General features: G+C 44.5%; 2 protein-coding genes across 8 annotated transcripts in view; one reads left to right on the top strand and one right to left on the bottom strand.

Moving 5' to 3' along the window:
• The window catches only part of primpol (primase and DNA directed polymerase), a 47,483-nt gene extending 36,921 nt beyond the window's left edge, over positions 1-10,562 (bottom strand). Inside the window, exons 1-2 of one of the 5 annotated variants that reach the window (XM_033018542.1) lie at positions 10,255-10,562; positions 3,844-4,026 (exon numbers count right to left, since the gene is read on the bottom strand). In XM_033018542.1, coding sequence (XP_032874433.1) covers positions 3,844-4,023 — 180 coding nt within the window. In that variant the 5' untranslated portion in view covers positions 4,024-4,026; positions 10,255-10,562. The remainder of the gene's footprint in view (positions 1-3,843; positions 4,027-10,254) is intronic. The other 4 variants (XM_033018544.1, XM_033018543.1, XM_033018541.1 and 1 more) reach the window with 4 other exon arrangements.
• A 111-nt stretch (positions 10,563-10,673) lies between these two features.
• The window catches only part of casp3 (caspase 3), a 28,448-nt gene continuing 26,655 nt past the window's right edge, over positions 10,674-12,466 (top strand). The window contains exon 1 of one of the 3 annotated variants that reach the window (XM_033018547.1): positions 10,674-10,692. The gene's annotated coding sequence lies outside the window, so the exon portion shown is untranslated. Of the gene's footprint in view, positions 10,882-12,466 lie in introns of all 3 variants that reach the window. The other 2 variants (XM_033018545.1, XM_033018546.1) reach the window with 2 other exon arrangements.

Below are 12,466 nucleotides of genomic sequence, written 5' to 3'. Positions count from 1 at the left end.
GGTGATCGCTGGTCAGCACGGTTTCAGTGGGCTGTAGGGCTTGTTTCCATGCTGTATCTCAAGTCCAAAATCCTCTAGTCACTGCCGACCACCCAACATAAATAACAGGTTTATTCTCATTCTCTATATCTTGTTTGTCCACTCAGTCTAATTCCTCCACAGAAGGCTGTGGAGGCCTTCAATGGATATTTTTAAGGCAGAAATAGATAGATTCATGATTAGTACGGGTGTCAGGAGTTATGAGGACAAGGCAGAAGAATGGGGTTAGGAGGGAAAGATGAATCAGCCATGATTGAATGGCAGAGTAGGCTTGATGGGCCGAATGGCTTAATTCTGCTCCCATCACTTATGAATGTCAGTTTATTATCTCAATCCCACATGCTTTAATTATGCATACTAATATATTTTGTGGAGTTTACCAAAAGCTAGGGAAAGTCCAAACAGACCACACCCATAGTTTCTCCTTTATTTATTCAACTAGTTTCATTTCAATAAACGCTGGGAGGTCTGTTAGCATGATTATCCTTTCATAATCCCATGTTAATATTGTCCATTCCTGTTGATCCTTTTCAAGTCTGAAGAAGGATCTCGACCTGAAATGTCACCCATTACTTCTCTCCAGAGATGCTGCCTGTCCCTCTGAGTTGCTCCAGCATTTTGTGTCCATCTTCGATTTAAACCAGCATCTGCAGTTATTTCCAACACTGATCCTTTTAAAGTGTTCTATTAGTGTTTCTTATAAAAGATTCTAATACTTTCTCTAATACAGGTACTTGAATGAATGAATGAATACGTTTATTGGCCAAGTATTCACATGCAAGGAATTATTTGTCTTGGTGCATGCTAGGAACTGGCCTGGGTAATACGTACTTCTGACATTAAACTTACTGGTCCGTAAGTATTATTATGACTGCTCTTTATTGTTTAAACATAATGGCTATATTTGCCACTCTACAAATGAGGAAACAGCTCCATAGAAACATAGAAAATAGGTGCAGGAGGCCATTCGGCCCTTCAAGCTAGCAACGCCATTCATTGTGATCATGGCTGATCGTCCCCAATCAATAATCCGTGCCTGCCTTCTCCCCATATCCCTTGATTCCACTAGCCCGTAGAGCTCGATTTAACTCTCTCTTAAATCCATCCAGTGATTTGGCCTCCATTGCCCTCTGTGACAGGGAATTCCACAAATTCACAACTCTCTGGGTGAAAAGGTTTTTTCTCACCTCAGTCTTAAATGGCCTCCCCTTTATTCTAAGACTGTGGCCCCTGGTTCTGGACTTGCCCAACATTGGGAACATTTTTCCTGCATCTAGCTTGTCCAGTCCTTTTATAATTTTATAGGTTTATAATAATAATAATAACTTTATTTATAAAGCACTTTAAACAACTACAGTTGCCACAAAGTGCTGTACATGAGAACTCATGAACAAAAAGCTATTACAAACAATTAAAAACCATTAAAAACCGTAAAACGAAGGACTATAAAAAACACACTAAAAATTAAAAGACATTAAAAGCACTAAAAACAGGAGCAATGCCTCAGCCAGTGTCGAAAGCCAAAGAATAAAAATGTGTTTTTAGGGAGGATTTGAAGATGGACAGTGAGGGGGCCTGTCTGATGTGCAGCGGCAAGGTGTTCCAGAGTGCCGGAGCAGCAACAGAAAAGGCTCTATCCCCTCTGAGCTTCCGCTTAGACCTTGGTACCTCTAGGAGCAGCTGATCAGCTGACCTGAGGCACCGGGCAGGAGCATATAGGTGGAGCAGCTCAGAGAGGTAAGGCGGGGCGAGCCCATTCAACGATTTAAAGTTTATATAAGATTCCCCCTCATCCTTCTAAACTCCAGTGAATACAAGCCTAGTCTTTTCAATCTTTCCTCATATGACAGTCCCGCCATCCCAGGGATTAATCTCGTGAACCTACGCTGCACTGCCTCAATCACAAGGTTGGCCTTCCTCAAATTAGGAGACCAAAACTGTACACAATACTCCAGATGTGATCTTACCAGAGCCCAATACAACTGCAGAAGAACCTCTCTAAACCTATACTGAAATCCTCTTGTTATCCAGAGTCTAAAGAATTTTGAAAGTAGACAACCATTGTATTCACTATTACTTGGCCAACTATTTTTTAGTACACCGGGATGTAGAATAGTCATAGAATTATACAGCATGTCAACAGGCCCTTTGGCCCGACTTGTTCTTGCTGACAAAGATGCCCCATCTACATTAGTCCCACATGCTAGTGTTTGGTCCATATCCCTCTAAACCTCTCCTATCCACGTATCTGTCCAAATGTCTTTTAAATGTAGTTTTGGTACCGCTCTCAACTGCCTCAACATGATAGCTCGTTCCATATACTGTGTGAAAAAGTTGCCCCTCAGATTCCTATTAAATCATTTCCCCCCTCACCTTAAGCCTCAGTCCCCTGATCTTGGTGCCCCTACCCTGGATCTTGGGAATTTGTTGGCCTTTAGTCCATTCATTCCTGAGCACTACTGCTTTACTAATAGTGATTCCTTCTGCTCCTCCCTCATGGACCCTCAGAAATACAGTCACACCTTTGGCCCAATTCGTCCATGCTGTCCAAGATGCCCAATCTAAACTCGTCCCACTTGCCAGTGTTTGGCCCATATCCCTCTAAACCTTTCTTATCCAAACAACTTTTAAATGATGTTATTGTAGCTGCCTCAACTGTGTCCTCTGGCAGCATATTCCATATACCTACCAGACTACGTGAAAATATTTCTCCTCAGGTATAGGGGGAGGATGGACACACTAGGACTTTATTCTTGGAGCCGGGAGACTGAGGGGAAATCTTATAAAGATCTTAGTTTATAGAGTTGTGGGAAGTATAGATAGATAGCCATAATATTTGTTCTAGGGTAGAAATGTCAAATATTAGAGGGCATAACTTTCGGGTGCTGGGCAAGTGCTTCCCCCCACACACACACAGAGAGTATGGTGGGTGCCTGGTCCATGCTGCCAGGGGTGGTGGTGGAAGAAGATACGACAGCAGTATTTAAAGAGACATTCACATAGGCAGATGAATATGCACGAAATGGAGGGATATGGATATGCGTTCAGAAGGGATTAGTTTAATTTGGCATCATGTTCGGCAGGGGCATCGCGGGCCAAAGGGCCTGTCCTTGTGCTGTACAGAGAAAAAGCAGAAGGTCCACACTGAAGTAGGATGGAAAATCAATATTACATTCTAACTCATGGGAGAACTGTCCAGAAGCCTGATCACAGAGGGGAATAAACTATTCCTGAATTAGGTGGTATGTGCTTTCAAAGATTTGCATCTTCTGCCCAATGAGAGAGGGGGGAAAAGAGAGAATGACTGGGGTGAAAAGGTCCTTGATTATGTTGGTTGCGTTCCAAGGCAGCATGAAGTATGGATGGTGTCAGTGGTGGAGAGGCTGGTCTGTGTGCTGGACTGAGCATATCCTTGTTTGCAACATGGAAACCGTTGTATGGTGAAATTCATGTCAATATTTATGTCTATTTCCTATGAGGAAACGGCGGTTGGAGTGTGACGCCTGACTATGTTTTCCACAATTCTGAACTTCAGAAAAAAAAATTAAAATGATAAAGACTATAGAAACAAGGCAGATGAAGTTGCTTCAATATTTAATATCCAAGCTGATTATATAATATCTCAATTTATTTGTTTTGTTTTAAATCTCCAAATCCAGCATAAATATTTAAAACATTTAATGAATTAGCCATAAACCACAACTGCGCTCCACATACCAATTTCCTTCCTGAAAATCCATTGTTATTCACAATGCAACAATTCACATTTCTTTAAGACATTGATATAGATATTTTTTATTTTACCGGCTTGCAGCTCTTTGAAAAATTAAAGGCTTGATTCTGGCGATAGAATAACTTCCAAATGGACGATGGTTGCCATGGTTTTGATAGTTTGGGTTTGTAAGCCAGATTGATGGGGTGCTTTTGATAGTTGCCTGATAAACTTTCAACATCTTTGAATCTTTCCTGCCAGTTCTTCTTCATACTCTGAGAAGAGTAAAGACAATTAAGTCAGTTATTCGTACAATTCAAAGAAATTAGAAAGGACATCATAACCATTGTCCCTTGGTTCTCTTTTCCCAGCTACATACTTTGTCAACATATCATTCATGAAACATAATAATTAATTACCAGACAAACCCCTTTTAAGTATTTCACAAACTTGTGAAACAGAGTATAAAAGATAGCTGGAGAAACTCAGCGGGTGAGGCAGCATCTATGGAGCGAAGGAAATAGGCAACGTTTCGGGCCGAAACGTTGCCTATTTCCTTCGCTCCATAGATGCTGCCTCACCCGCTGAGTTCCTCCAGCATTTTTGTCTACCTTCGATTTTCCAGCATCCGCAGTTCCTTCTTAAACATAAAAGATAGCTTACTCCTGTTGCTAACTCCTCATATACAAAGTAACAAATTCCAAAATCGATTGAAATGAAAATATGGACATAGAAGAAAATAAAGAGAGAAGTATAGAGTCATGCAGTGTTGGAACAGGCCCTTCAGCCCAACTAGCCCAGTCCATCACACAGACCATCCTCTCCACCATCGACTCCATCTGTATTTCATACTGCCTTGGAACACAACCAACATAATCAAGGACGTTTTTCACCCCGGTCATTCCCTCTTTCCCCCCTCTTCCTTTGAGCAGAAGTTACAAAAGCTTGAAAGCTTGTTTCGCCAATGGAAAGTAAAAGGGTACAATGTCATAGGAACATAGAAAGCAGGTGCAGGAGGAAGCCAATTGGCCCTTCGAGTCAGCACCACCATTCATTGTGATAATGGCTGATCATCTACAATCAGTAACCTGTGCCTGCCTTCTTCCCATATCCTTGATTCCGACAGACCCTAGAGCTCTATCTAACTCTCTTTTAAATGTATCCAGTGAATTGGCTTCTACTGCCTTCTGTGGCAGAGAATTCCACAACTTTCTGGGTGAAAACGTTTTTCTCAGTTTTAAATGGCCTCCCCTTTATTCTTATTCTGTGGCTCCTGGTTCTGGACTCCCCCAACATTGGGGAAATTTTTCCTGCATCTAGCTCTTCTAGTCCTTTTATAATTTTATACGTTTTTATAAGATAACCTCTCATCCTTCTAAATTCCAATGAATACAAGCCCAGTCTTTCCAATCTTTGCTCATATGACAGTCCCGCCATCCCGGGAATTAACCTCAAATTAGGAGACCAAAACTGCACACAATACTCCAGATGTGGTCTTACCAGGGCCCTGTACAACTACAGAAGGAGCTCTTCACCCCTATACTCAAACCTCTCGTTAGGAAAGCCAACATGCCATTAGCTTTCTTCATTACCAGCTGTACCTGCATGTTTACTTTCTGTGACTGGTATACAAGGACACCCAGGTCTTGTTGCACTTGACACCATTGAGATAATAATCTGCCTCCTTGTTCTTGCCGCCAAAGTTGATAACCTCACATTTATCTACATTATACTGCATATGCCATGCATCTGCCCACTCACTCAACCTGTCCAAGTCACCCTGCAATCTCCTAGCTTCCTCTTCGCAGTTCACACTGCCACCCAGCTTTGTGTCATCTGCAAATTTGCTAGTGTTACTTCTGATTCCATCATCTAAATCATATTGTAAATAGTTGCGGCCTCAGCACCGAGCCTTGCAGCACTCCACTCGCCACTGCCTGCCATTCTGACAGTGACCCATTTATTCCTGCTCTTTGTTTCCTGTCTGCCAACCAATTCTCTATCCACATCAATACCCTATCCCCAATACCACATACTCTAATTTTGCCCACTAATCTCCTGTGTGGGACTTTATCAAAGGCTTTCTGAAAGTCCAGATACACTACATCCACTGGCTCTCCTTCATCCATTTTACTTGTCACATCCTCAAAAAATTCCAGAAGATTAGTCAAGCAAGATTTCCCCTTCTTGAATCCATGCTGACTCAATGAAGTCCGATCAAAGATAGTCCGAGGGTCACCAATAAGATAGAATGTGGTTCAAGACTGCTTTGCCTACTAAGTGTCTGGGAGGATTTGCATAAAGTCAAATTTCTCTATATTAGCGTAATGTTAGATTCCCCTGTATCCGGATTATAGTTTTTCAACAGAATTTACCCCGTCCATATTAAGCATTTGCTTAAGGTCACATTTATAAACCATGTTCGTAAGTGAGCAGAATTAGGCCATTCGGCCCATCAAGTCATGGCTGATATATCTCTCCCTCTCAACCCCATTCTCCTGCCTTCTCCCCATAACCTCTGACACCTGTACTAATCAAGAACCTATCAATCTCCGCCTTAAAAATATAGATTGACTTGGCCTCCACAGCCTTCTGTGGCAATAAATTCAACGGATTCACCATCCTCTGTCTAAAGAAATTCCTCCCCATCTCCTTCCTAAAGGTCCGTCCTATTATTCTGAGGTTGTGCCCTCTGGTCCGAGACTCTCCCACGAGTGGAAATATCCTCTCAACATTCACTCTATCCAGGCCTTTCACTTATAAATGTTCAAGTCAATGCTTCCAGAACCAAAATGCTTCAATATATGGTACTCAATAAATGTGGCAAGTAAGAATTTCATTGTTCTGTTTTGGTACATATGACAATAACACTATACATTTGCCTTGACAATAAAACACTTGACTACTCATAATGTAATCAAACAGAAGCATGGTGGAGCAGATGTTTGTTTTCCAGAGTTTGCATTCTACAGGTTCACCTGCTTAGTTCAGTGATTTGTTTGTTTCATCGGTTGCAATTGGATATAATGGACTTTAAATTTGACGGCACACAAAAGGCTATTGAAGAGTATCACCTGTGAGCTTGGAGTCAGCTTTAGGAAGCTATGATGGCCAACAGCCAGAGGCCTGATTAGGATCAACACACTCACCAAAGTGGTGCCAGTGGCAAGAGACTAAGAGGTAGGAGACTAGGAACAGCCACAGGTCTACAGTACCCTCCATAATGTTTGGGACAAAGACACATCATTTATTTATTTGCCTCTGTACTCCACAATTTGAGATTTGTAATAGAATGAAATCACATGTGGTTTGAAGTGACCATTGTCAGATTTTATTAAATGCCATTTTTATACATTTTAGTTTCACCATGTAGAAATTACTGCTGTATTTTTACATAGTCCCCCCCATTTCAGGGCACCATAATGTTTGGGACACATGGCTTCACAGACGTTTGTAATTACTCAGGTGTGTTTAATTGCCTCAATGCAGTTATAAGAGAGCTCTCAGCACCAAGTCTTTCCTCCAGTCTTTCCATCACCGTTGTAAAAGTGGCCTTTTGTTAAAATCCGGCAATGTGCATTTTAACCACATGTGATTTTTTTCTATCACAAATCTCAAATTGTGGAGTACAGAGGCAAATAAATAAATGATGGGTCTTTGTCCCAAACATTATGGAGGGCACTGTAGATCTAGACTTACAACAGTCACGGCCTCAAAAAAGGCAGCCAGCATCATCAGAGACCAACACCACCCTGGACACGCTCGCATTTCACTCCTGCTATCGGGAAGAAGGTATAGGAGCCTGGAAACTGTAACTTCCGGAAGTGGCGGCGCTGCCTTGCAGCTGCGGCTCGCCTGCAGTCCGTTTGTCTTTTCTGTTTTGTTTTCTCTTGTCCCGTTTTTACAGTTTATTTCGGTTTATTTAGTTGTGCATGTGTGGGGGGGTGGGTGTAACATGTTTTTTGACTCTTCCTTCGGGGGGGATGCGACCTTTCCTGCCGTATCTCCCGTCTCCGTGTCCGTCTGCGCTGAAGCCTATCGCGGAGCTGGCGGCCTCCAACTGCGACCGACCTCGAGGCTGCAGAGCCAGGACTTACCAACGCGAGGCTGGCCGACTTCGGGACTGTGGTTGTGGTGCGACCCAACTTCCGACCCGACTTTGGAGCCTCGGAGGCTCTGCCGCGGGCCAGTGGACGACATCATCGGGAGCTCGCAGGTCACAGGTGGTGACCTGTTTTTCCGGAGCTCCCGCAACTACAGCTGCGTCCGCTGGACTGGAGGGCGGCAGCTCCGGCAGCCCCGGGCCGTGGAGTTTGAACCGGCCCGTTTGCGGAGCACGGATTCAGCCGCGGGACTTACTTACCATCACCCGGCGGGGTCACAACATCGGAGGCTTGGATTGCCTCAGCACAGAGGTGGAGCAAGGAGGGAAGAGACAATGACTTTGGGACTTTAAACTGTGTTGAGTGTTTGTTATTTATTCTATGTTATGACTGCAGGCTAAACCATTTTGTTGCACTGAAAAGTGCAATGACAATAAATTGAATCCAATCCAATCCAATCAGGTTCAGGAGCATCTATTTCCTAACAGCTATCAGGTTATTAACATCCAAACAGGCTCGGAACAACATAGACTTGGGGGGGGGCATCATTTTTTAGTTTGCTATTATTGCACAGTTGCGCAGCGGTAGAGTTGCTGCCTTTCAGCGCCAGGGATCCGGCTTCCATCCTGACTACAGGTGCTTTTTGTATGGAGTTTGTACATTCTCCCCATGACCTGCATGTGGTTTCTCCGGTTGCCCCACACCCCAAGATCAAGAGAGTTTATTGTCATATGTCCCAGATAGGACAATGAAATTCTTGCTTTGTTTTAGCACACCAGAACATAGTAGGCACGAATACAGAACAGATCAGTGTGTCCATATGCCATTGTATAAATATATATACACATGAATAAATAAACTGATAAAGTGCAAATAAACAGATAATGGGCTATTAATGTTCAGTGTTTTGTATGAGCCGAGTTTAATAGCCTGATGTCTGAAGGGAAGTAGCTATTCCTGAACCTGGTCATTACAGTCTTCAAGCTCCTGTACCTTCTACCTGAAGGTAGTGGGGAGATGAGTGTATGGCCCGGATGTTGTGGGTCCTTGATGATGCTGCCAGCCTTTTTGAGGCAGCGTGGAGTGGAGGGGAAGCATCATCCGAGAGAGTCAGCATTTAATGATGAGGTGGTAGGTAGCTGGAGCAACGAGGGTCTTAAACTAAATTTGCGTGTAGGCTTCACGGAAAAGTTAATTTAAAAGCAGTAAAATAAATGTCAAATCCCTACACCAGACTTTTAAACATAGAACTGTACAACACAAGAACAGGCCCTTCAGCCCTCTATGCCATGCATGACACCAGGTTAATCTCCTCTGCCTGCACGTGATCCATATCGCTCTATTCCCTGCAGACCCATGTGCCTATCTAAAAGCCTCTTAAATGATCACATCTGCCTTACACCACCATCCCTGGTGGTGTGCTCCAGACACCTGCCACTTTCTGTGTAAAATAAACTGCCCTGCACATCGGTTACCAGCACAATAGAATACATAAACATAGTACACTGTGAACAATATTATAAATTAGGAAAAAAGTTTATATACACACATAAACATACATACAATGTGTAGGAATATACTGGTTTACATAGAAGATGGACACAAAATGCTGCAGTAATTCCAAAACGTCACCCATTCCTTCTCTCCAGAGATGCTGCCCGTCTCGCTGAGTTGCTCAATCATTTTGCGTCTACCTCCGATTTAAACCAGCATCTGCAGTTAATATATATATATATATATTGTGTTTGTTTTTTTGTGTGGTGTGGAAACACACACACACACATACACAACACACACGTATATATATATATAATGTGTGTGTTGTGTATGTGTGTGTGTGTGTGTTTCCACACCACACAAAAAAACAAACACAATCAAACATTGATAGTGCAAAAAGATAAAACCAATGCCCTCAAGTCTATGTAGTTAAGAGCTTATTTGGAGGTTGTAGTGTTTAATAGCCTGATGGTTGTAGGGAAGAAGCTGCTCCTGAAACTGGACGTTACAGTTTTCACATTCCTGTACCATCTTCCCAATGACAGGAGTGCAATTAGATCGTGGTCAGGGTAGTGTGGGTCCTTGACGATGCTGGATGTCTATAGTTATAAACATGGGTACTGAGAAGGCTGTAAGTAGCTGATGATGAAAACATACTTCCAAAAAGACCACGGTACTGTACATAAATGAGTAAAGATAGAAGATATAGGTGAAGGGTAGGAAGCATGAGTGGCACTGCTTTCACATTATTGTCAATATATGACGAAAAATGTTAAAATAAATTGAAATTATTAAAATATAAAAATTGGAAAATCTAAACACTTGATTATGTGTTACTTTACGCTTCAATAAATCATAGAAGACATAGATGTTTTTTCAGCTGAACGATGTTTCAATACTCACCGGTTTATTTCAGTTAAACTCATTGCGATTCTGATCCACCCAGCTAAAATAATTCAACTTGGGCGCGAAGCGCCAGCGTTGATGGTGATGGACGTCGGGAGTTGTAGTTCTCGCGCTGCGCTGACGGCGCCGGCTTGCCCGGGCCGCGGGTGGGTGGCCGGACTACAACATCTGCGGAGAGGACTGCGCCTGCGCGCGCTCGCTCGCTCGGCTGAACTGGACGGCAGCCCTCGGTCTGTCGGTCTTTGAGCAGCAGAGTGCGCGAGTCGTCTGGGCGGGGGGAGTTGATGATGTCACAAACGGACGACGTCAAGGCCGGAGCTCGAGCCCCCTCCCCCTCCAGCAGGTAACCAGGGGTGACACCGTGCGGGAGGCTGGCAGTTGATGACGTCACAGGGCGGAGTCATGGGCGGAGCTCGAACGGCTTCAGGTGACCAGGTGAGATCGCGCGTGCGCGCCGCCCGTGTTTGTGGAGTGGGATGGAGGTGGGGGAGGGGCACTGACGACGACGACGATGATGATGATGGCGATGACGTCACCGGCGGGGCTCGAGCGGGAACAGTCACGGTGGCGACAGCGTGAGAGACGGAGTGGCGGCTGCCTCCTCCTGCTCAGTGGCGGACTGAGGTAAACGGCATCATCCCCCCACCCCGGGCAGGCACTTGCTTCTCCCGAAGGTGCTCCATGTGCTCGCCGAAGCACGGGCGCGGAACCCCTTCCCCGGTCACTGGCGAGCGGCCGCCGTCTCTCGCAACCCCAGCGCGATTCCTCTCTCTCCCCCCCCCCCCCCCCCCCGGGGGCGCGCGCCCGCGATCCCCATCCCCGCGCCTTGACCACGGGTGCGCGACCTTGACCCCGGGGGCGACCCCCAACCCCCTAGACCTTGACCCCGAGGGCACGCCCGAGATCGCCCCCTTCCCGCGACCCCCTCTCCGTGACCCCGGGGGCGCGCCCGCGCTTCTGTAAAATGTCTTATTTGTGTTTATCCGCAATCCTCTGCCTGGCAAACAGACAGCTGTGTACAGTGTATGATACATCTGCAGTGTTTGTTACAGCCGGGATGATGAATTTATAGTGTGTGGAGTGTTGAGCAAATTTTTGAGGGTTGAGATCAAGGACCTTCATCAGTGCTGAAACACTGAGGCAGAGTCACGGTGGCGCAGTGGGCGAGTTGCTGCCTTACAGCAAAATGCAGCGCCAGATACCCGGGTTCGATCCCGACCACGGCCGCTGTCTGCGGAGTTTGTTGGTTTTCCCGTTACGGGTTTTCTCCGAGATTTCTCGGAGGTTTCCTCCCACGTTCCAAAAACGAGTAGGTTAATTGACTTGATAATAAATGTAAAAATTGTCCAGTATAAAATTGTCCAACTTCCCAGTATTCTGGTGGACTCTTCGGAAGGTACAAGGTGCAGAAGGTTCAAGGTGCAGAGGGAAAGTGGTGAATGAAAGGAGGCTAGAGTCAAGAGTAGGGAGGAACTGCAGACCAAAACAAAAAGTTGGAGTGAGAAAAAGGCAACATCTCTGGAGAAAATGTCACCAATTCCTTTTCTCCAGAGATGCTGAGTTACTCCAGCTTTTTATGTAGTCAACAGTGTTTTAATCGTCATGTACCGGGAATGAAAATCTTATTGTTGCAGCTTAACAGGCCCTATTAAAACAATACACAACACATAAACAATAAAGCACGTAGTGCAATCAAAAACAAAGTTAATTGTTATCAGGTCAATTACTTTAAATGCTGGTCATTTGAGACAGGAAATTAAAAATTAAAATGGAAATGTGTAGCCACATCAGGAGGGGAGGAAAATACTAGTGAATTGATGGTGATGAATTCAATATTGAAACTGAAAGTGTACAGCCAAGCTAGAGCGGAACGACAAAACCTGAAGCTGTTACTCTCAAAATTAAGTCCCAATGGCTGCAACATGCATAACCAGATCTTTACAGCAGCAGAGTGGGAGTGGGGCTTCGATCTGTTGTTTTCACACCTCACCCTTCCATTTCTCTAGACTCCCTCTCCCCTGACTCTGAAGAAGGGTCTCGACCCAAAATGTCACCCATTACTTGTCCCCGCTGAGTTACTCAAGAATTGTGTCTATCTTCGGTGTAAACCAGCATTTGCAGTTCCTTCTTACATATAGAATTAGAGTTACAACTGGGAACATAGTCACAAATATGGACTGAATGCAGGTGATCTGCAAAGCAGTCACCC

The sequence above is a fragment of the Amblyraja radiata genome, chromosome 3 (genome assembly GCF_010909765.2).
Source record: "Amblyraja radiata isolate CabotCenter1 chromosome 3, sAmbRad1.1.pri, whole genome shotgun sequence".
Taxonomy (NCBI): domain Eukaryota; kingdom Metazoa; phylum Chordata; class Chondrichthyes; order Rajiformes; family Rajidae; genus Amblyraja; species Amblyraja radiata.
The sequence above is the reverse complement of the archived record's forward strand: the minus strand, read 5'-3'. Positions and strand labels throughout refer to the sequence as shown.